The sequence below is a fragment of the Myxocyprinus asiaticus genome, chromosome 41 (genome assembly GCF_019703515.2).
Source record: "Myxocyprinus asiaticus isolate MX2 ecotype Aquarium Trade chromosome 41, UBuf_Myxa_2, whole genome shotgun sequence".
Taxonomy (NCBI): domain Eukaryota; kingdom Metazoa; phylum Chordata; class Actinopteri; order Cypriniformes; family Catostomidae; genus Myxocyprinus; species Myxocyprinus asiaticus.
In genome coordinates this window covers 33,790,078-33,812,651 of record NC_059384.1, presented here as the reverse complement: position 1 = coordinate 33,812,651, position 22,574 = coordinate 33,790,078, and the positions used below count along the sequence as shown (strand labels likewise).

At 41.8% G+C, this 22,574-nt stretch overlaps 1 protein-coding gene across 2 annotated transcripts in view; it reads right to left on the bottom strand.

Moving 5' to 3' along the window:
- The window catches only part of LOC127431848 (dipeptidyl aminopeptidase-like protein 6), a 545,012-nt gene extending 522,684 nt beyond the window's left edge, over nucleotides 1–22,328 (bottom strand). Inside the window, exons 1-2 of one of the 2 annotated variants that reach the window (XM_051682454.1) lie at nucleotides 22,047–22,328; nucleotides 21,335–21,400 (exon numbers count right to left, since the gene is read on the bottom strand). In XM_051682454.1, coding sequence (XP_051538414.1) covers nucleotides 21,335–21,391 — 57 coding nt within the window. In that variant the 5' untranslated portion in view covers nucleotides 21,392–21,400; nucleotides 22,047–22,328. Of the gene's footprint in view, nucleotides 1–21,334; nucleotides 21,873–22,046 lie in introns of those variants that run through there. The other variant, XM_051682457.1, reaches the window with a different exon arrangement.
- Nucleotides 22,329–22,574: the final 246 nt, after the last annotated feature.

Here is a 22,574-nt window from a genome sequence, read left to right as displayed (position 1 = left end):
AGTGAGAAATTTGATTGCAAATGCGAGTGATTTCCTCTGATTGTAGTGGAGGATTGCACATAGAGTAAAAGATCGATCTTGCGATTTATGAATCGATATCGAGATTGTTCAAATGAACATCGTGATGCATTGGAAAAAAATCTATATTTCTACCCACCCCTATTTGAAAGAAAATTAACCTATAAAATGGCTTACTTATAGTTGTCTCTGCATATTAAGCTGGGATAGGAGAAAATATTTCACCTAGTGCAGTCAGTCAAAACATTTTATCGCGACTGATCACAGATTTGGCAAGTGCTGGAATTTGACTCTATATATAATTCTTTTCCTGTCAAAATGCATTTATTTCCATCTTTGGAAAGAAAACAAAACAATATGTAACAATATAATGCTTCATTAACATTTTCCAGACAAAGCCTCCCACAGTATAAAGATAGAAATGCGCTAAAATATCACCAATTCAAGTAAAATTAAACGCTTCCCAAAGTCTAAGTGGGAGTTTGACTAATTGAAAGAACTAGTCTCCACATAGGTTGCATATTTATTGCAATGGGAATTAAATCTCTTAAACTCTCATCCTCCACAATATTAACCTGCCGGTAAACTGTGGCTATCCACTTTGTTATAACAATCATGAAGCCGCTTTCATGATTCGCATCTGGGCGTCAACGCCATAGTCAACTTTGAACTCCACATGAAAAGTGCTGCAAATGTCTTGTTCTGCTTTTAGCGCTGGCTCGCGTTTAACCTTTTAAATTAATCGGGTGCGTTAACACGTTCATTTTGACAGCTCTAATATTAACATCGAAAATGTTATAAACTTCAGCTTTAAAATCTCATACTGTATATATTACATGATATAAAGTAATCATGAATACTGACCAAGACAATAACTTTTGTAATACTATTCCATGAACATTATTTGATTGCATGTATGTGGGATGCTTATTAAAATTTTACAATTTTTCAATATCAAATTACAATAGCAAACTAAGGATCTGACCCATGCCAGGAAATAAATGTGGAAAACATTCAGAGAACATATATTCCTAACACGTACTATATGTTACACACCCTAGTAGTATTCTTCAATAGTTGACATGCAGACAGTTGCTTCACTAATTAAGTCCCTGTGCTTGTGAATTATAAATGGACGTCTCTGTCTCTTGCTGTCTCTCTACTCAAGGTCTGATTGCCTAAGTTAACCGTGGCTGTGCCTCAGTGCTTTATAACCTCTGGTGAACTCATTCAGGCCAGGATAACCTGCTCAGCCATGAAAGATAGAAGACATGGGCTGTTTTCACTTTCCCATTTCATCTGTCCCAGTTCAAAATCAGGCAGAAATTGTGACACATATCCTTATAAAGGTTCCAGGTAATTCAGTTCTGACCATCGGGATTCCTAAATATATTAATAAAGCGGTAAAACTGACAGTAGTTATCCTTTGGATGCGCTTTGCGACTGTTCTGAGGAGATCAAATTTTGGATGGCTAATAATTTTTTGCAATTAAATGAAAGCAAAAGCAAAATACTGATTTTAGGCCCCTCCAGGTCTCCATCTGTTTTTAATTTAGGTTCTCTTTCTGCCAGTGTTCAACCTCATGTAAGAAATCTTGGGGTTACATTTGATTCGTCACTAAATTTTGAGAAAAAAATCACTACAGTGGTAAAGGGCAGTTTCTTTCATCTGAGATCAGTTGCGAAATTAAAACAGTTTCTACCCCCGAAAGATTTGGAGACTGTAATCCACACTCTCAGAACATCACGCCTGGACTACTGTAATTCCCTATACTGTGGCCTGCCTCAAATTGCGATCTCTTGCCTGCAAATTGTCCAAAATGCTGCAGCGAGACTTCTTACCGGAACAAAAAAGAGGGATCACATTTCTCCCATTCTTGCGACTTTACATTGGCTTCCTGTAAAGTTTGGAATCAATTTTAAAATTGCTGTTTTTGTGTACAAGGCTTTATCTGGTGTTGCACCAAAATACATTAGTGACCTTCTGATTCCTTACTCTCCCCAAAGAGCACTTAGGTCTAGTAATCGGCTTCTCTTAACCGTCCCACGTTTTCGCTGTAAAACTAAGGGTGGTTGGGCCTTCTCTGCTGCCGCACTTAAACTTTGGAACAGTCTGCCTGTAAATGTGAGGTTTGCTCCTTCACTAGCCAGTTTTAAATCGGCTCTTAAATCTTATTTGTTCTCTCGGGCTTTTGATTAAGATTAGTTTAAGGGTTTTATGTTGAAGTTTTCTGATTGTATTTTATTTAATATGTTTATATTTTGTACGCTGCATGTTTTCCTTTAATGCTTTCTTTTTATATGTTCAACGTTTTATTGCACAGCACTTTGGCGCAACTCTGTTGCTTTTAAATGTGCTATAGAAATACATTTTGACTTGACTTGACTTGAAAGCGCTTATGTTTTAGATGCTGTCAATATGGTATTGCACATGTCAGTGTCTATTCCAACATACAAACATGTACGTCTAAATGTTATGAATATCTACAAATACAAATGAGATCACCCTGGTTGGCTGCTTGCAGTTGGTTGATGATGTCATTCTCTCTCGACTCCCATCGTGAGCGCTAAAAGACTGTTAATCAGTTTGAGAGCACTTCAAAAAGCAATAATTAGGCACATTGCAAACAATAAATTAAGTTCTCCTCCGCACCTCAGGCCACTCTCTCAGATCAATGCTTTTTTCAATAAGTTGTGCTATAGAACCTCCAGTGATAACTATAGATTTGAGCAGACTTAGTAATGAATTAACGCTTGATAGCTGACATTTCAGTGAGCTCACCGTAGGGCTGTTGGCTAATCCTGCCACTGTAATTATTGGATATACTTTAAAGCAAAACACAGCACAAGTACCATCACTTCTGAGCCCGGGTCAAAGCCCTGCTTCACTTGAGATTAGTTGTGTACAAACTAATAGATTAAAATAGAGACTTTTTTTCAGTGGCATAATTAACCTTTCAAAAAATTGATTGCTGTAAGTCCAATAGCTCTTGTACAGACTGCAATTTTTTTATTTTTTTATTTTTTATCAATATGTATTTGAACAATATTAATGCCTGGATATCCATTGTAAACAGTAATTAATTTTTGGGTAACACTTTACATTAATGTTTATTTTGTTAAGGGTTTATAAAGGGGTTCATTAATGACTAATAATCAATTTACAAATGCAGTATAAATCATTGATATGCAGTTATAGCAACATGCATAAAAGAGACAACTTTTGTCCAATTCTTGCCAAATAGGGATTTCACTAACGTGTTATAAATGCTTAATTAATAAACTTATTAACACTTATACTAATCAAAAACGTAATGCCCTAATTCATGATTCATGTCACAATGCAGCAAAAATAGACAATTATAGTGAGATTAAAGGGAGTGATTATGTCATTTTGCTACAGTCCGCTTTCTGTTTATATTTATTACTTTAATGTCTTGACTCACTTGTGTTGCCACTTTCTTCAACACGTTGATGTCAAAAGAAAGGTTTAAACCTCATCCTAATTACCCATATGAGTATTTATCCTCTTCATAAATAATTATTCCCATATCATAAAATAAAGCCTGATGACCACCAAACTATACTGCACTTTATGTACATAAGTTTCTAATGTTGGCAACTCCTTAATAACATGCTTCACAAGTGTCAACTTTACATTAAGGTACATTTTCATAGGTTACAAATGTTGAATAAATGTGATTCAAGTGTGAGGTTAAAATGTGTGAGGTTAAAATGGCTCACTATTTGGTAGATATTGCATGAAAGTTGCCCTTTTATGGATGTAGTTTTAACCATATCTCAATGATTTACTTTTATAATGCATATGTAAATGAATTTTTAGTCATTAATGAAACCTTTTATAATCCCTTAACAAAAGAAATATTAATGTAAGGTCTTGCCAATTTTGTTTTTGCCATATCCCAATAGAAACAGAGAGTATTAAACGTCATGGTTACTGGTGTAACCTCCGTTCCCTGATGGAGGGAACGAGACGTTGGTGTCGATGTAGTGACACTAGGGGTCACTCTTGGGAGCCCGAGACACCTCTGGTCTTTGATAAAAGGCCAATGAAAATTGGCGAGTGGTATTTGCATGCCACTCCCCCGAACATACGGGTATAAAAGGAGCTGGTATGCAACCACTCATTCAGGTTTTACGCTGAGGAGCCGATATAAGGTCCGGGCATTTCAGCGGGTAGTTCAGCGTTGTGGCAGGAGGGACCAACGTCTCGTTCCCTCCATCAGGGAACGGAGGTTACACCAGTAACCATGACGTTCCCTATCTGTCACTCACACGACATTGGTGTCAATGTAGTGACACTAGGGGTCCCTATACAAAATGCCACAAGGCTGAACTGTGTTACGTGAACTGGCAGTGTGTGGTGGGCAGACTTGCTGTGTGCCTCATAGCCAGCACACCAGGTCGACACGTAACCTCCCCCAACACAGTTATGAGTGTCGAACGGCCCTTTTTGGGGACAAGTCGACTACCCAAAGATAGAGACGGGCTTAACCCAGTCGTGGCCTCTTTTCCCCTTCTCTTTTTCCACTCCCTATAAAAAGAAGGGGGATTATCCGACTGGGCCGCCAGGTCTAGTCGGGGGGTGTCCCTCCCAAGGGGAGGACACCGCAGAGACCACACCTCACCCCAGAGAGGGGGGGTATTTAAGTGGAAAAATACGTCACATGGTCTTTCCAACCATGTGGAGAGCCTTCAAGGTAGATCCTGCCCAATGGGGGAGGAGGTACTACAACATGGAGACTGGGGCAGAGGGGCTCTGCCCAAGGAAGACGCAGTTTGCCAGCAGGGAAACGAATTAGCGGAAGATATAGATCGCATGGGGTTAGCCTTACAGGGAACCACCACATGCGGAGCACCTACCCCAGAACCGGGCTCTTAGTTAGCGCGTGTACTGGGCCGGCAGTGAGTCTCTCCGAAAACTCGACTGCCACAGGGCTCGGAGGAAGTCAACCAGGGAACAACTTTTGTGAACACTACTGGGAATTAACAGCGCACGTCTTCAGCTCAAAAGGAGGTGGAAGGTGCTATGTGCAAGCGATACACCCGGCCGGCTATCCCGGGCTTATCCGCTTAGGTTGCGTGCCACTACCTGGGACGAAACCGGTTCCACCCAGAGGTTGTAGAACCTTGCAAAGGTGTTGGGTGTTGCCCAGCCCGCTGCTCTACAAATGTCTGTTAGAGAGGCACCTCTGGCCAGGGCTCAAGAAGCCGCTACACCATGGGTAGAATGGGCTCGTAGCCCTATCAGGGGTGGCATGTCTTGGGCGAGATATGCCATAGATATGGCATCAACAAGCCAGTGGGCGATCCTCTGCTTGGAGACAGCGCTTCCTTTCCGCTGGGCACCAAAGCAGACAAAGAGCTGCTCAGAGAGTCTAAATCTCTGCGTGCGATCCAAATAGATACGCAAAGCGCGCACCGGACACAGCAACGCCAGGGCTGGGTCTGCCTCCTCCTGGGGCAGCGCTTGCAGGTTCACCACCTGGTCCCTAAAAGGAGTGGTGGGAACCTTGGGCACATAGCCCGGTCGGGGTCTCAGGATCACGTGAGAATAGCCCGGACCGAACTCCAGGCACGTTTCGCTGACATCTCGTTCATAAGGCGCGCCGTCAGGGAGACTGAGTCCAACTCCAAACCGAGAAAAGAGATGCTCTGAACCGGGAGGAGCTTGCTCTTTTCCCAGTTGACCCGAAGCCCTAGTTGGCTGAGGTGTGAGAGCACCAGGTCCCTGTGTGCACATAACACGTCTCGAGAGTGAGCTAAGATTAGCCAGTCATCGAGATAGTTGAGAATGCGAATGCCCACCTCCCTTAACGGGGCAAGGGCAGCCTCTGCGATCTTCGTAAAGACGCGAGGAGACAGGGACAGGCCGAAAGGGAGGACTTTGTACTGATACGCCTGACCCTCGAACGTGAACCGCAGGAAGGGTCTGTGTCGTGAAAGTACGCGTCCTTCAGGTCTACCGCCGCAAACCAATCTTGATGCCGGACGCTCGCTAAAATGCGTCTTTGCATCAGCATCTTGAATGGGAGTCTGTGTAAAGCCCGGTTCAGTACTCGCAGGTCCAAGATTGGCCACAACCCACCGCCTTTCTTTGGTACGATGAAGTAGGGGCTGTAAAACCCTTTCTTCATCTCGGCTGGAGGGACAGGTTCTATCACTCCCTTCCGTAGGAGGGTAGCGATTTCCGCGCGCAGGGTAACAGCGTTTTCGCCCTTGACGAAGGTGAAGTGAATACCGCTGAACCTGGGCGGGCGCCTGGCGAACGGAATTGCGTAGCCGAGTCGGACGGTCCGGATCAACCACCGCGATGGATTGGGAAGCGCAAGCCATGCGTCCAAATCCCTTGCGAGGAGGTCCAAGGGGACAACGTCGTCGGACGTACCGGCAGGTGGGGCCTCACGGCGGGGCGGAGCGCGAGGTGCCACGGCACGTCGTGGCCATGCTTAGTCTAGGGACATCGAAGCACTTACCTGGCTCCTTGTGACCACCCCCGGAACAGCCTGGGACAGGGGAGGAAGAGGCCTGTCCTCGCGACCCGTGGAGGCTGTCACATCGGGGGTGGATTTGTGCCACAGCTGGGCGCTCAGGGGTGGAAAAGGCACCGCTGGAGCGCCAATCCTGCAAGATAAAGCCCGTGGACGGTAGTCGTGATGACGACCGTACACACCGGGTATGTGACCAAGGGAGGAAGGAAGCCGCTCTTTTGTTGAACTGTTGGGTACCGCAGCCACTTGGGCATGCAGTGAAATCAAACAAAAAGGCAACAAAAGATTTTCCACCCAGCCCTCCACCGGGGGATGGAGTGGTCTTTCTACCAGCTCTAGGTGAATGGGTTCCCTCGTCCCTGGGTTGCCCATCTCAGGGGCGCTTCGAAGACCTCCGTGAGTTCTTCGGTGCCGGCTGTGAGACGGGTGGCGTCGGCTTCAGGGGGACGCCATTGGCGAGGAGCAGACGGGGTGTGGGGTCTTGAGCCGCGCCGGGGCAGGATGTGCCGGATTGCCTCCGTCTGCTGCTTTACCGTCGAGAACTGCTGGGCAAAGTCCTCAACAGTGTCGCCGAATAGGCCCGCCTGGGAAATGGGGGCAGCAAGGAACCGTGTCTCGTCAGCCTCGCCCATCTCGACCAGGTTGAGCCACAGGTGGCGCTCCTGGACCACTAGTGTGGCCATCGTCCGCCCGAGAGACTGCGCTGTGACCTTCGTCGCCCGGAGGGCGAGGTCGGTCACCGAGCGCAGTTCCTGCATCAAATCTGGGGCGGAACTACCCTCGTGCAGTTCTTTCAGTGCCTTGGCTTGGTGGACCTGCAGGAGAGCCATGGCGTGCCGGGCAGAGGCGGCTTGTCCAGCAGCGCTGTAGGCCTTGGCCGTCAGGGACGATGTGAGCCTACAGGGCTTGGAGGGGAGCTTAGGGCGTCCACGCCAGGTGGCGGCGCTCTGTGGGCATAAGTGCACCTCAAGCGCCTTATCCACTGGGGGAATCGCCGTATAGCCCCTGGCCGCCCCGCCATCGAGGGTAGTGAGAGCGGGGGAACTGCGGAGTCGGGGTCAGGCAGTAAAAGGTGCCTCCCACGACTTCGTCAGCTCCTCATGCACCTCCGGGAAGAATGGCACTGGAGCGGGGCGCGGCTGGTCTGAGCAGCGCCGCGAGCCCAGAAACCAATCATTAAGCCGCGAGGGTTCAGGGGAGAGTGGAGGGTTCCACTCTAGCCCGATGCTCGCGGCCGCCCGGGAAAGCATGTCCGTCATTTCGGCATCGGCCTGTAACTGGGCGACTGTCCCTGAAGGGGGAAGCCCAGCTGAGGCTTCTGCGTCCGACTGGACAAGCCCGCTCTCTGATGCTGCGCTCGAGAGCTCATCATCTTCGCGGGCCTCGAACAAGAAGCCAGACTCGCCGTGCGACAAGCCGGCGAACTCATCCGGAAGCCCGATTGGGGCAGACGAGCGTGCTGGGGAATGGGAGGTCCGCGGGGGGATACCCGGAGGAGGCGATCCCATTGAGGTCCCCAAATCGCCCCCAGCGCCAGCCGCGCTGACCTCAAACCCGTAGGTAGGAGGACCAAGGCAGGGAGCCGCTGGGGTGGCTTGCTTCCTTACGAAAGCAAGCCGTGACCACAACGTTGCCATGGTCATGTTCTCGCAGTGAGAACATGAACCATTCATAAACGCTGCCTCCGTGTGGGTCGCGCCCAGACACGAAAGACAGCGATCATGACCATCCGAAGTTGAGAGAAAACGACCGCAACCAGGAATAACACACGAACGGAAAGGCATCTTTAGAAAGACGCGTCTTTAAAAAGACGTTCCGTGTGTGCGCTCTTTTAGAGAAATATACTCTCTAGTTTTTCTGTCGAAGCGCCCAGGGGTGTTCTCTGCAGTGCACCAGTGCAGAGGAGGGAGAAGCCGCTGAAATGCGCCGTCAGATCCAGCAGAGGTGAATGAACAGTGCTATTCAGCTCAATGAGCATGACCGTTCGGCTCCGAAGAGAAAATATGAATGAGTGGTTGCATACCAGCTCCTTTTATACCCGTATGTTCGGGGGAGTGGCATGCAAATACCACTCGCCAATTTTCATTGGCCTTTTATCAAAGACCAGAGGTGTCTCGGGCTCCCAAGAGTGACCCCTAGTGTCACTACATCGACACCAACGTCGAGTGAGTGACAGATAGGGAACTAGTATTATCTAATTATGATTTTGTAATAAGATAAGAATTAAAACTCTCTCTCTCCACTCTAAGAACTTTAAAGATGTAAGGATGAGCAACACTAAACCTCAATTATAATAATTAGTGAACTTTGCTAAGGCAAGCATCACTATTACTGTTGCTCCAACTTAGGGTTAGTGATTTCAATGAACCACCAATCCTAAAATTAAATTTCAGCATGCAACTCATCCCACACTGTCTGTGCTACACTCATAAAAATTATTGTTCTAAGGCAACAATTCTAGAACATTTTGTCACAACTTGTTTTCATTGTGTTCTATTCATTTAAATTTGTGAAATAGAAGTTTACTTAATCCATTTGAGTTGGAACTACATGAATACTTTTTGTGGTTTTAATGTAGCACTGATGAAACTGTGCAGGGGATTTCCATTTCCCAGCATGCTTTTGTAGATTTATTTGAGTTACTTTGAAATGTTTAATTTTGTTGGGTTTACCCAATTTAAAAAAAAAAAAAAAAAAAAAAACAAATTGTGTGGAGATTACACAGTAATTCTAAGATTAGAAAACGAATTTCAAACATGTGGAACCACTGTCCATGACTTAATCAAGTTCAGCCAAGGAGCTATTTTTTTGAGTGCACAGACATGAATTATATTGTTGAGGAGAGGTGTGCTGTTATTTGAACATATGATTTTTGCCTGGTGGATGATACAGCAGTTGAAAAAGTCCCATATAGACTTTCACTGAAGGAGTGACCCGAACCATATCTAGAGACCAGAATATCACAGAGACTAAGGGCTGGGTTCTTTTGACTTAAATCAGTAAACAACCACCTAACAACACCCAAACACCCTAGCAACCAGTTAGTGACAGTCTCACAACCACCTAGCAATGCCCAAGCAACTGCATAGCAACTGACATGGTTCAGTGATCAACCACATAGAATTGTGATTCCAAACTGGGGTACACAAGGGGTACGTAAGCAGGTTCCAGGAGGTACGCTAAAAGAATTGGATTTTGCCTAATTTAACCTTTAAAACAAAATGTATCACTTATAATAAAAATAATATGGATTAGAACTGGGTAAAAATATAGATTTTCTGATTAATTACGATCTTCATTTGAACAATCTTGATATCGATTCTTAAAATCCCAAGATCAATCTTTTACTTTCTTTCTTTTAAATCCTTTCTCTGCATGTTGAGAGTAAAAGTTTGACTTGTTCCGTGAATTTGTGATTGAATAATGTCTCTTTTAATACCCTTTTGTTTTTTTACAGTCAGTTGTTGATCTAAAACAATAAACATTTAATTCTAATAAAGAAGCCATGCGACTCCCTTTAATATGCGCTTAACTAAAGACACTTGCTGAACTGCTGGTTGACCAACATCAGTTCCTGACCTCACTGATAGCCTTGTGTCTGAATGAGAGCAAATCCCTGCAGCCATGTTACTACATACAGTATAGTGCCTTCCCAAATCATTGGAAGCTGTTACAGCAAAAGGGGAAATTGATGCCTAAGGTTTTGAAATCAAATGTTCATCAAGCACATATTGTGTCCACAAACTTTTGGCCATATAGTGTATGTAGAACAAGTGCTAAATCAGTACTGTCTCTTTAAGAATACCAGCAGTTCAGCAAGCGTCTTTACATGCATTATATACAGTATATATATATATATATATATATATATATATATATATATATATATATATATATATATATATATATATATATGTATATATGTATATATATATATATATATATATACAGGGCTGACACCTCTCACACATTAAGCATGAGAGTCACGCAATTGACACTGTTCTCATGCTCTCACACCAAACGTCCCTTTTCTCACGCAGTGATAACGTCGCGGAGCAAAGAGGACACTGACAGTGCACGGACAGACAAGACAGAGCAGGCAGCACCATGCAGCAGCGAGTTATTCAGACCAATCAGGGGGAAAGCAGCAGCACAGTATTTCTCCCTCTCCTCTCCCTATATATATATATAAAAATTCATTATTAGCATTAGCCATTCTAATTGTGAGTTTGAAGTCATAACAATGTCATGGCAACTTTATCTTTATATTTTGTACATCAGGGATATAACCCCCTGGCTTCCTTTGAACGCCCCCGTTGAGGAATTCTGGTGTAAAACAAACTCTTGTGAACTTGCCTCCAGAAAAAAATGAGACTGAAATGAGGAGAGTATCCAGGGGCAGTAGAAGAGGAATTTCTGGCAGATGTTGGGAAAGTCTTGGGAGACTCAGATTTCCTTCAAGCAAGTGTTTTTCAGTTGTGCTGTTGTGTATTTAAAGTTTTGGAAAGGTTTGAAGAGCACTCAAGGCAACTTTCTTCTCATCACAGTGGATGCTGTTTGTTCTTGGTCAGTCGAAACTGTTACGACAAAACTGCTCTATACAGCAGCACGGCACAACGTCAGCGCAGACACTCTGTCCTATTCATCCATTTGTGTTAAACTGATTTGCTGTTTTCTTCTCTCCATTTCAGATTCAGGCAGACATTGTGACTGCTAATAGCAGTCCAAGCCTTAAATAGAAAAGCCAGACCTTTAGGTAACTGCAAATGTCAATATGTTTTTCATTTCATTATCTGCAGTAATACTGTTATAGATTTGTGGAAAAGCCAAATTTTTGGAGACTTTCTAGACAATTTCTAACATTTGATGTATTAGCTTGTTCACTTTCACAAGGAAATGTCACTCTACCAATATTTACCCGCTCATAAAACATAACTAGTTTATAAAATTCCACAGAAAAACCAGCAAAAGACAATTCCTCCAAGTTATCTGCTCATGTTATATGCCCTAATGTTATGGTTATTTGTTGGGATGCTTTTCCTTGCCTCTGTCTCAGTCAAACTGAAGTATAGCTCAATAGCTATAATATATGCATAGTCATGTACAATCTTTACTTCAGCAAACATCCCATCGATGGTAAATATGCCTGCACATAATTAAATAAGCATCTACAGCTCTTTTTCTGTGTTTATATGTATATCATGCTCAATAGATGGCATACACACACAGCTATTTACCTGTCATTTCCTATAAGCAAAATCAGCAAATTCTGTAAAACTAACTTTTCCCTATTTGAATGCATTACCATAGGGACCTCTAGTGGTGAACTGCTATTACAGCTTGACAGTAGTGAAAACGAGACACAATACACTGTAATGAATGTTAAGAGAAAGCCAACTGTAGCAAAATGACATAATCCCTCCTTTTAATCTCACTATAATATTTTTTGCTGAATAGGTTTTTAAGTTTTACATTTTAAGTTTTTGATTAATTGAAGTATAAACAAGTGTATTAATTAAGCCTTTATAAGAAGAAGAAGAAAGAGAACCTTTATTATTGTCACACATTATACATTTTCATATATACAGTGAAATTTCTTTGTTTTTCACATATGGGGTCAGGATGCAGAATACAATTTGGCTAGTATGGCATGAAAGTCACCCTTTTTATTCATGTTGTTATAACGGCATATATCAATGATTTATAATGCATTTGTAAACGACTTATTATTCATTAATAAACACATTTATAAACTATTAACAAAGGGCACATTAATGTAAAGCGTTATCAATATTCTTAACTGAATTATAATCATTATTTTAGCAATATATTTATAGGCTCCACACAGAAGATAAATTAATCATGCTGTTTTCTGCTTTTTCCGTGCAACTGAACAATATTCTCTCTGTATTAACATTGTATTTTGCTTTCAAGTTTTCCGCCCTGCTCGTGTACAGTGCCACGTCATGTTACCCTCAGAACAATTCCTCAAAACCGTCTTGAGTCAAAGCTGAGCAGACACACACCACACAAAATCCACAATAGTGACACAATCTGCTTCTGGTGAAATGACACACTAAATCCTCAAAGGCTTGAGAGATAATACAGGTTTCCCCTCACACCTCTGCTATTGTCACAGCTTGTCAAGAAGACAATAATGCCATGATGTGTGTCCTCCCTCAGGGACAAACCTGATGCTGTTGTCCTTACATATACCTCATTACATGGTGAGAAAGAATGGCTGCCATTAAACACAAAAGAGTACAGCCAATCAAGACAGACATAACAAACCTCTACAGCAGTGCTTCTCTATCTAAAAAGGTCGCTATCTAAAAACAGGGTCACAAACAGCAGGGAAAAACAATGCTGAATGTGAATAATACAACTATAAAATTGTGCATAGTAAGTATAGAAAAATAAATAGGCTTCTCAACTTTGAAAAGGTAGGAGAAAATGTTTCCCATATCTTTTGTTGTTGACGCCAAAGACCGTGTATCCATTAAAGCTCTATAGTATTTTGGCTCAAATTTATCTGGTGAATCACATTACAAACTTTGATTTGAAGCAAAAAAGTGAGATTCTCCACTTTTAAACATGATTTTAATAAATTAAGTTGAAATAATGGGGACTGATGGCTTCAACAGAAATATTTATCATCAATGAAAAACATCTGAGCACACAATATGTCTGTCTTTAAAAGTTTTTCATTTTACAAAAATCTTTTTCATTTGCCTATGAAGTGAATATATGAGATTTTTACTTCCTGAAAGAGACTGTTGCAACATGATCACACGGTAAGTCAACATGTTGTTTCCGTGAGTTTCAGTACCCTATGCTGACTCACTGACAAGCAGCATTTCCTATCAGACATTTTTGCATTGGCACCAGTGTATTTATCTTCCCCTGTGGTGCGCTCGTAAGCATGTGTGTCAGCAGTGTGGAGGACCAAGGTTCAAATCTTGTATTGAAACCAGAATTTAATTGTTTTGTAGGTTGCATTTTTCCCTATAGCATCACAATAGCAGACTCCAAACAACTCAATTTTAACCAAGGGTGTCACACTTGCCGACTGTTTTGCTGAGATCTCGGTCTCTTCAATTGGAAGTATGTCACACCTGCTGATACAAAATGGTGGAAGAGTGACAAACATAACAACTCTTCCCGTCTCTGGTTCCCTATCAAGTGTAGCCTGCCAAAATAAAAACAGGAGTACCGCATGAACATAAACAATTGTAATAGAGTGATTTAGGATGTGATTCAGGGAGTAACTTTACCTTGTGAATGTGTGTGATTGTGTATCAAGACCTCATGCTGGCAGACACTAATGCTCACTCTTTCAATAACCTACTGGCTGGCGATTATGTCAGTGAAGCTTCAACTGAAAATCGCTGGAAAAATCAGCTAGTGTGACGCCGGCTTTATGGTTTAGGTTTGGGTTGGGGGCACAGTTTAAAAAATAAGCATTCCTCTTCACTGTAAACAACTTGCATCACAACTCCCTTCTGGCGCCCCCCGTGGACATTTTACCCAGAAAATGGAGCTCACACAAGAAGTCTTCACGGGTCCACTTGAATCCAAAAACCCAAGGTCCTTCCTGAGACCCGCGGGGGTTCAGGTCCAAAAATTTGACGAGTGCCTCGGACACGGGTCGGGACTGACAGTAGTAGCCTTGCTCCTCGGGTAATTTTAAATAAATTACTCCCCCCCACCATTCACTTTCATTGCATCTGTTTTTCCATACCATGAGAGTGATTGGTGACTGAGGCTAACATTTTCTCATATATCTCATTTTGTGTTCAATAAAAGAAAGAAAGTCATACAGGTTTGGAACAACATGAGGGTGAGTAAATTATTTCTGGCCAAACTGGTCTTTTAACATCGAAACATTACACACTTCATCTTTAATTCAGTCATTTTCTTATTATTAATTATATTTTGACTTCTACCAAGACATCACAATTACCTGCAAACTGTCGCTCTCAATTATATTAGCATAAGATTGGCTGAGAAAATGGGCATAAAGCAAGGGTGGCATATATGCAAACTGATGAGCGATTTTGATGATTCTGCAGCAATAAATAAATAGCACATCCCTCTGGAGAACTGGCTCTAGTATGAATGGCATTTGAAGTGATTAGCAGCTTTGTGATGATGAGCATTAATAGTAATAGAACAGAAAGGGTAGTCTGTGCAGGTTAGATCACAATCAATAAACAACACATATCTTCTTCAGCACTGCAGCACATAACAGAGAGAAAATTCAGCTAAAGTATGTCATATCTGCGCCACTAGCGCCACCAAACAAAATTTCAAAAATATACAATGTTTCAAAACAGCTTTCTGAATATGCTCCTCGTCTGTAATTGTTCATTCAGTCAGATAGTCCCGCCCTCAACTCACGCCATTGGTTGAGTAATGTTGTTGGGGTGGGTCTAAGCAGGTCTCTCAAAACAAACAAGAAATTTTATAGTGCCACAAAGACATAATGTTTACAGTTTTCGAGAAAATGAACCTTTGAATGGCTTACTTCATAGGTTGACATAAAAAGTTACATACTTCAGCATTAACTACTGCAATGATCATATGTGTGGTGCATCAATCGATGGGAAAGAAAGTCTTGAAAATGTGCTATTTCACTATGCAAAGAAAAGAACATTTTTATACACAATTAAAACAAATAACCTGATCATTATAACTCGTATGTACTGTATATCGTAATATAAGATAACGTTAGAACATTAATACACTCAGTCATACCTATACAATGCTTAACAGTTTAAGTATAAGGTTATGTATGTATTAGTTTATTAATTAGAATACATATAAAGCCTGTTCTACTGTTAAATACAAGTTAATCAAACCTATTTATTTAAATAGATACTTTATATCAAGATTTAGTAGTGTACTGTCCACCTTGCCAGCAAGAAATTATCTTACCCTGACATACATTTTGTAAGTTCAAACGAGACTATGATTACAACAAACCATAAATTGTTAATATTATTGAAAAATATAATTTTCTTACACCTTTAATATTAGTGTAAATATATGAGTTTTTGAGACAGGTATGTTCTGTTTTTTTTTTTTCCTCACTAAAAATATAGTATGCCCAACTCTTCAGTCACTACTACACCACTGAGTTGCATCATTCAAAACCACAAATAAATTCAATAGACAATCTAGGGTTGCCAAGGGAATAAGCAGCATTCCTAGAAAACGGCAGCTCTCTTGAGAATTCCAGCAGATAATCTGTACTGCCTGAAGGGAAACGGTGCACACACTATACATATGCTGCCTGCGTGGAAAATTCCATTGATACTCCAACACTCTTTTGATGACAAACTTCACAGCATGCTCAAGGTTAAATAGTAAACCCACAGGGGCAAGGTATGAAGTGTATGTATCTTATTAACTGTATATACAGTAAATATCTCGATAGATATGCTATTCCTTTGTATACTGCATTGAATTCCTTCACTGCTAGAAAACTTTCTGTATCTTCTGTGTCTGTTTTACACTCTTAAACAGAGAGGTTTCAAAAAGGATTTTGAAAATGAATTGTTGACCTAAAAACTAAAATTCTGTCCTCATATTCAAATAAAAGAATAGTGTGACAGTGATAGTGTGGAGTAATACACTTAAACTAAACATATTTCTGGCAATTGTTGTGCACATTTATTATTTATTTGCTTAATTTAACAGATGAAAGAAAAAACAGTAAAATTGGTAGGTGCAAAAGTTTGGACAACCTTTCAGTTAGTACTTAGTAAAACCACTTTTGACAGCCACTAAACATTTCTTTTTATACTTTCTTTTAGGAATTTTTCCCCACTCTTCCTTAAGCCGGGCTCTCACTACATGATTTTTGACTGGAATTTACTGTCGCAGACAGATTTCCGAGGTCTGCGACAAAAACACTGGATCACCGCCAAATCGGCTCGCTACAGCAGGCAATGCTCGTTAAGTATGAGCAGTTCATCGACGTGATCTGAGCCAGTCTTGAGCAGTCACAGATGCTGAGATATCTTCCCACAATGCTTGTGAAATGGGAGCCAGCTGGTAGGTAGCTGTGCAGTATGTAAACCTCACTCCCCTGGCCTCAAGAGGCACACTAGCGACTGACGCTAGGGGCTGTATCCTTTAGCCTCCTTGTTAGCGTGCCCACCGCCCATGCCGGAGACGCCGATTCGAGTCCCGTTTGGAGCAGGTCGAGTAAGACCAGTTACAGTGGTGCCGTAACCTGGAGGGGAGTGAGGTTTAGGGGGTGAGTGTTATGGGAGCCAGCTGGTAGGTAGCTGTGCATTATGTAAACCTCACCTCCCTGGCCCCAATAGGTGCACTAGTGACTGACACTAGAGGCTGTAGCCTTTAGTCTCCTCGTTAGCACGCCCACCTCCCATGCCGGAGATGCTTGTTTGAGTCCCATAGGACCGGTTACACTTGATATTATCTCCACATGATCTAGTAGTGTGAGCGATGCAGGGACAAGTGCGAACTGCTCCAGCCAATCACATTTTATTATGCATCTTTATGTACAAGAATGGAAAACCACAATTTGATCATAATTATCCATACATCCTCTATTGCCACTTGTCACAGGATGTGCTGGAGCCTATCCCAGCTGTCTCAGGCCAAAGGCATGGAAATACACTGGACAGGTGGCCAGTCCATCACAGGGCAACACACACACACACACACACACACACACACACACACAGACATACACATTCACAGTCTCACCTATGGGCAATTTACAGTCTCCAATTCACTTAACCTGCATGTTTTTTTGGACTGTGGGGGAAAGTGGAGCACCTGGAGGAACCCATGCGAACACAGGGAGAACATGCAAACTCCACACAGAAAGGTCTTGGGTGAGCCGGGACTCGAACCAGAGACCTTCTTGCTGTGAGGCGACAGTGCTACCCACTGATCATAATTAATAATTTTTAACAAATAAATATATGGTCTGCACACTCTACTTGAGTATTGTGCTGTTTTAATTACTGCAATATTTTCCCCCAAAACAGACACAGACAGCCTGCCCATGTCTTTCCAAATGTTGTTGCTGCCATATTTATTTTTTCATCTCTTTTTTGTTTTTCTAACAAAATAAGTGCACAGACAACTTTTGGACAGCAAGCTGATCGTGACCCTCCATTCTTGGATAAATCTCATGATCACTCTCATTTCTCATGTGAATTTATGTGAGAAAACGATGTTTTGCTGTTGGTCAGGGTTGCCTCTTGGTCTTGTAGTTTGTGCACCTCGTCTGCCTTCTGTTGTGTAGTAGGAGTGCTGCTAAGACAAGAAGACGACAGATAACAACAAACCTTGTTGTGTAATGTGAGCAGTAGTGCAATTCAGGTAGTCTGACAGTCGGGTAGTGAGAGCTCAGCTTTACAAAATGCTCCAGGTTCAGCAATATTCTTGCATGCACTGCATGTTTAAGATATACCCAGAGGTTTTTTAATAATATTCAAGTATGGGGACTGCGTAGGCCATTCATAAACCATAATCGTTCGTTTCTTAAGGTAGTTCATTGATTTTGAGGTATTTCTTGGATTGTTGTCTTTTTTTAAATATCCAGCCTCTTTTTAGCTTCTGTTTCTTCACTGACTGAGTTTCCAGGATTTGTTGGTATTCAGTAGAATCTATTCTTCCCTTTACCTTTACAATATTGGCTGGCAGCCACACAACCCCAAAGCATAATAGATCCACCCACATGTTTAACAATTGGCAAGGTGTTCTTTTGTTCAAATGCTGGTCCTTTTTTCCTCCATACCTTTGGTGATTGTAGCCAAAGAGTTCAATTTTAACTTCATCAGACCAGAGCACTTGGTTCCAAAAATATTATTTTGCATACTTCAGACTTTGAGTTTTGTGATGAGATTGCAGGTATATGGTTTCCTTCTGATGACCCTTCAGATCATGTTTGTGCAAGCAACAATGCACAGTGGACCGGTGAACCACTACTCCTGTGCCAGCTAAATCTTTCTTCAGGTCCTAGCAGTGATTTGGGGGTTTGTTTTGCAATCCTGACCAGTCTACGAGCTGTTCTATTGGAGTTTTTTCTTGGCATCTCTTGACCTCAGCAGTTCCTCTCAACTTACATTTCTTAATAACATTTTTCACAGTGGATATCACTAGCAGGAAATGTTTGGATAGTTTTTTATAGTCTTCCCATGCGTTGTAGGAGTCAATTATCTTCTTTTTCAGATCTGCTACTTAGAAGAGCCCATGGTTTTGAGAGTAAGCACAATACTCAGTGAGTTTCAAAGGCTGTTTTTCAAAGGCTGTGCATTCTTTTGTGTTCTTACGTTCTCGTGGACTCATTCGATGTCATCATCCACTGCCGAAGTTCAATTAAAAAACTCAAGAACGCAAGTACTGAGAATGCATAAAATTACCCGGATGTGTTCTTGATTAGGCCGAATATCGAGGATGCATCAGATGGTGACTTGTGGCCAAGAACCCGGTACTACGGTGGCAGATAAAGGACAATTATTGTTATGTGTTACTCACTGATATATCAGTGGTTTCACCTCAAGAGTTTGTGATGGCTCGTGAGAGTTGTTATACTCCTTCAACATTTGTTGTTTTGTTGGGCATTATTTTAATATAGTAATAAACACATTAAGGAAACAAGTGTTTACAGACTTTATTCTATTAACGTGACACTAGTCTAGCAAAACCTCACTGGTGTGATGATAATAATGCTGTCACTGGTGTGTGATAATGCTAGTAGTTCTATTAATGGCTTCAAATGTGCTGTGACCAAGGGCGTAGATTTTTTTTTTGGGGGGGGGGGGGTATGAAGAATTCAGCATGAAGAATTTGCATGCTCGCATCTCAATGCTCCTAACAGACATGTTCTACGTCCTCCTGTTCTTCCGAGTTCATTCTTCCAAGGTGGTTTGGCAAGACTGGTCTTCATAAGAACACAAGTCCATTCTATGCGTTGTTTGCATTGAGAAACAGCCAAAGACTCAAAGAGAAACCGTCATCACCTGACTTAGGTCAGGGACTAACGAGTCAATTAAATTTTGAGACAAAAAAAAAAAAAAAAAAAAAAAAAAAAACCAACAATAAACAAACAAACAAACAAAACAAAAAACCATTAGAAATATAACAATAGTGGATGAATAGGAATGGTGCCTAAACTTTTGCACCTGCCATGTTTTTTTTTCATCTGTTAAATTATGCAAATAAATCATAAATGTGTACAACAATTTGCAGAAATATGTCTAGTTTAAGTGTATTCACAGAAAATATTGTGTTGTTGTTGTTGTTGTTTTTTTTTTACTTGGAAAATCAACAAAACATGTTTTTCGGCCAGGGGTGCCCAAACTTTTCCATACAAATGTAGATAAACCTAATTACTAAATCCATTAGTCATCAAGCTAACTGTTTTATCCTAAATGTCTTAAAGTAGACTTGTCACAGAAACACTCTCCCTTGTTGTTAAGTGTCTTGATCAAGGATACAGTGGTGAAAATTTGCAAGTCAACCCCTGTGGGATTCAAACCTATGCCCCTGCCACTAAGCTACTATCCCCACTTCAAATGTGACTTGAGACAACTTCCATCTGTCAATCCAAAGACTATAATTGGAAAGTTGATGAATAGCATGTCCACAAACACTTACTAAACATTAAGACTTAAAGCTGAAGTATGTCATTTCTGTGACACTAGCACCACCAAGTTGCAAAAATAAACAGTGTTTTCAAAACAGCTTTCCAAAATAGCCCCTTGTCTGCAGTCGTTCAAACAGTCAGATAATCCCACACCCAACTCAAGGCATTGGTTGAGTAATGTTGTTGGGGTGAGTCTAAGCTGGCCACTCAAAACAAACACAGGAATTTTTTTAGTGCCATAGAAACAGTGTTTACAGTTTTCAAGAACATTAACCTATTACTGGCTTACTTTTAGTTGTGTCTGCATATTTTTATTTTTATTTTTTTTTATTTTCTCCCCTTTTTCTCCCCAATTTGGAATGCCCAATTCCCAATGCACTCTAGGTCCTCGTGGTGGCGTAGTGACTCGCCTCAATCCGGGTGGTGGAGGACGAATCTTAGTTGCTTCCGCATCTGAGACCGTCAATCTGCGCATTTTATCACGTGGCTTGTTGAGCGCGTTACCGCGGAGACATTGTGGAGGATTCACTCTATTCTCCGTGGCATCCACGCAAAACTCGCCACGAGCCCCACCGAGAGCGAGAACCACATTATAGCGACCACGAGGAGGATACCCCATGTGACTCTACCCTCCCTAGCAACCGGGCCAATTTGGTTGCTTAGGAGACCTGGCTGGAGTCACTCAGCACGCCCTGAATTCGAACTCGCAACTCCAGGTGTGGTAGTCCATGTCTTTACTCGCGCTACCCAGGCCCCTGTTGTGTCTGCATATTAAGCTGGGACAGAAGAAAGTACTTTAACAATGAAAAAGTTACACACTTCAGCTTTAAGGTAAAACTGTAGCTTTATTTTATGTCCTGTGACAGGACATACACAATTTCTGTAAAGGTATATGCTCAATCACCTTTTAGCTTTTTTAACAGTTACTCCAATAGTGACAAATACATTTCAGTAAAAAAATTTATACAAATATTCAGGGTTTTCTTTCAATCAATGAGCTCGTAAATATGCATGTATAATAACTATTGTTTATGTTAATATACAAATATAAATGTTGCTTAAAATAGTTTTAGATTAAGAATAGCACACTGTTATTGCTGGCAGACAGCAGATTTGTGAAGTTTTTTATTTCCCAAAAGCATGTTCGTACACATCTAAAGACGTGACTTACTTTTCCTCCTTGCGAACATCTTCTGTAGGTGTTTGTGACACCTGCGGTCTGATTCATTCTCGATCACTGGAACACAAGAGGAAATAAATCAACAAACACAAAATCACACCAACACCGCGTCTACACCGCCACGAGGCTTCAAAACTAGAATCTTCACACAGTACGCGTTCAAGCGTTCAGTTGGCGCTATTTTATTGTTAGGGGCCGTTCACACCGAACGCATCCTTGCGCTAAAAAAGCCAGACGCAGTGCCACGAACGCATGTGTCTCGAGAGACGTTTTAACAGTTAAAGTTCTTAACTTGGAGCTGCGTCTAAAAAACGCGGTGCTCATGCAAGAGACGCATAAAAAGGGAGATGCGGCGTCCGTTTAGCCTAGCGCATGTTTACATAGTTTAACAAATGGGAAAAACAGCGCAGACGAACGCAAAACGCATTCTATAGATACATGAGCCTTTCGCCATTGCGTCGCGTTTTTAAAAGGGCGTGTCAAGTTGAAAACAGTTCAACTTTTTTTTAAAAGCGACCCGAGACTACGTTTTATTCCCTTGCGTTCCGTCCAGTAGTTTTGAAAGCTATAACGCGTCTTATGTGAACACACCCGCTTACAATTGTGAAGCTGTCAACACTGTACAGTACAGAAGCGTTCCAGTTTTGACGCGTCGCGTCCAGTGCAGGCGTGGCACAAAACTACAAATAACAATCCGCTTTACCTGTTTTTCAGCTCTTACTCCACTTTAAACCTTTACCACCTCTCGTCCGGACAGAGTCTTTGGAGAAATCAATTCAAACACCAGTCCTGAATATTCCCACTGATATCACACACAGTCTGGAGAAAAGTGTCCAAAGTCAGATATTTATGACATGCAATAATTCCCAAGGTCAATTAACCTCAAAGTATTCCTGTGCTGAACAGTAAGTCCTTCAGAAATTCCAATCCGAGTCATTTACATGTCATATTCAAAAATCAAATGGAGAGAGTAGGTTTTGCTGCACATGATTTGGAGGGAGTGCTGGAGGAGATATTCTCTCTTCCCATGCCAATAAAAGGAGGAGAACATTACAGAAACCCTGCTTCAGATGTGTTACATAATTCTAAAAGAATGCAAAAAGAGATCATTTGTACTGGAATCCAAATAGAAAATCCACAAAGGAATTCCATGAATTATTATTAAAGGATGGTCATTGGATTTTTATTGGATTATTTTTATAGGATTCCAACATAGCACAAATAAAATAAA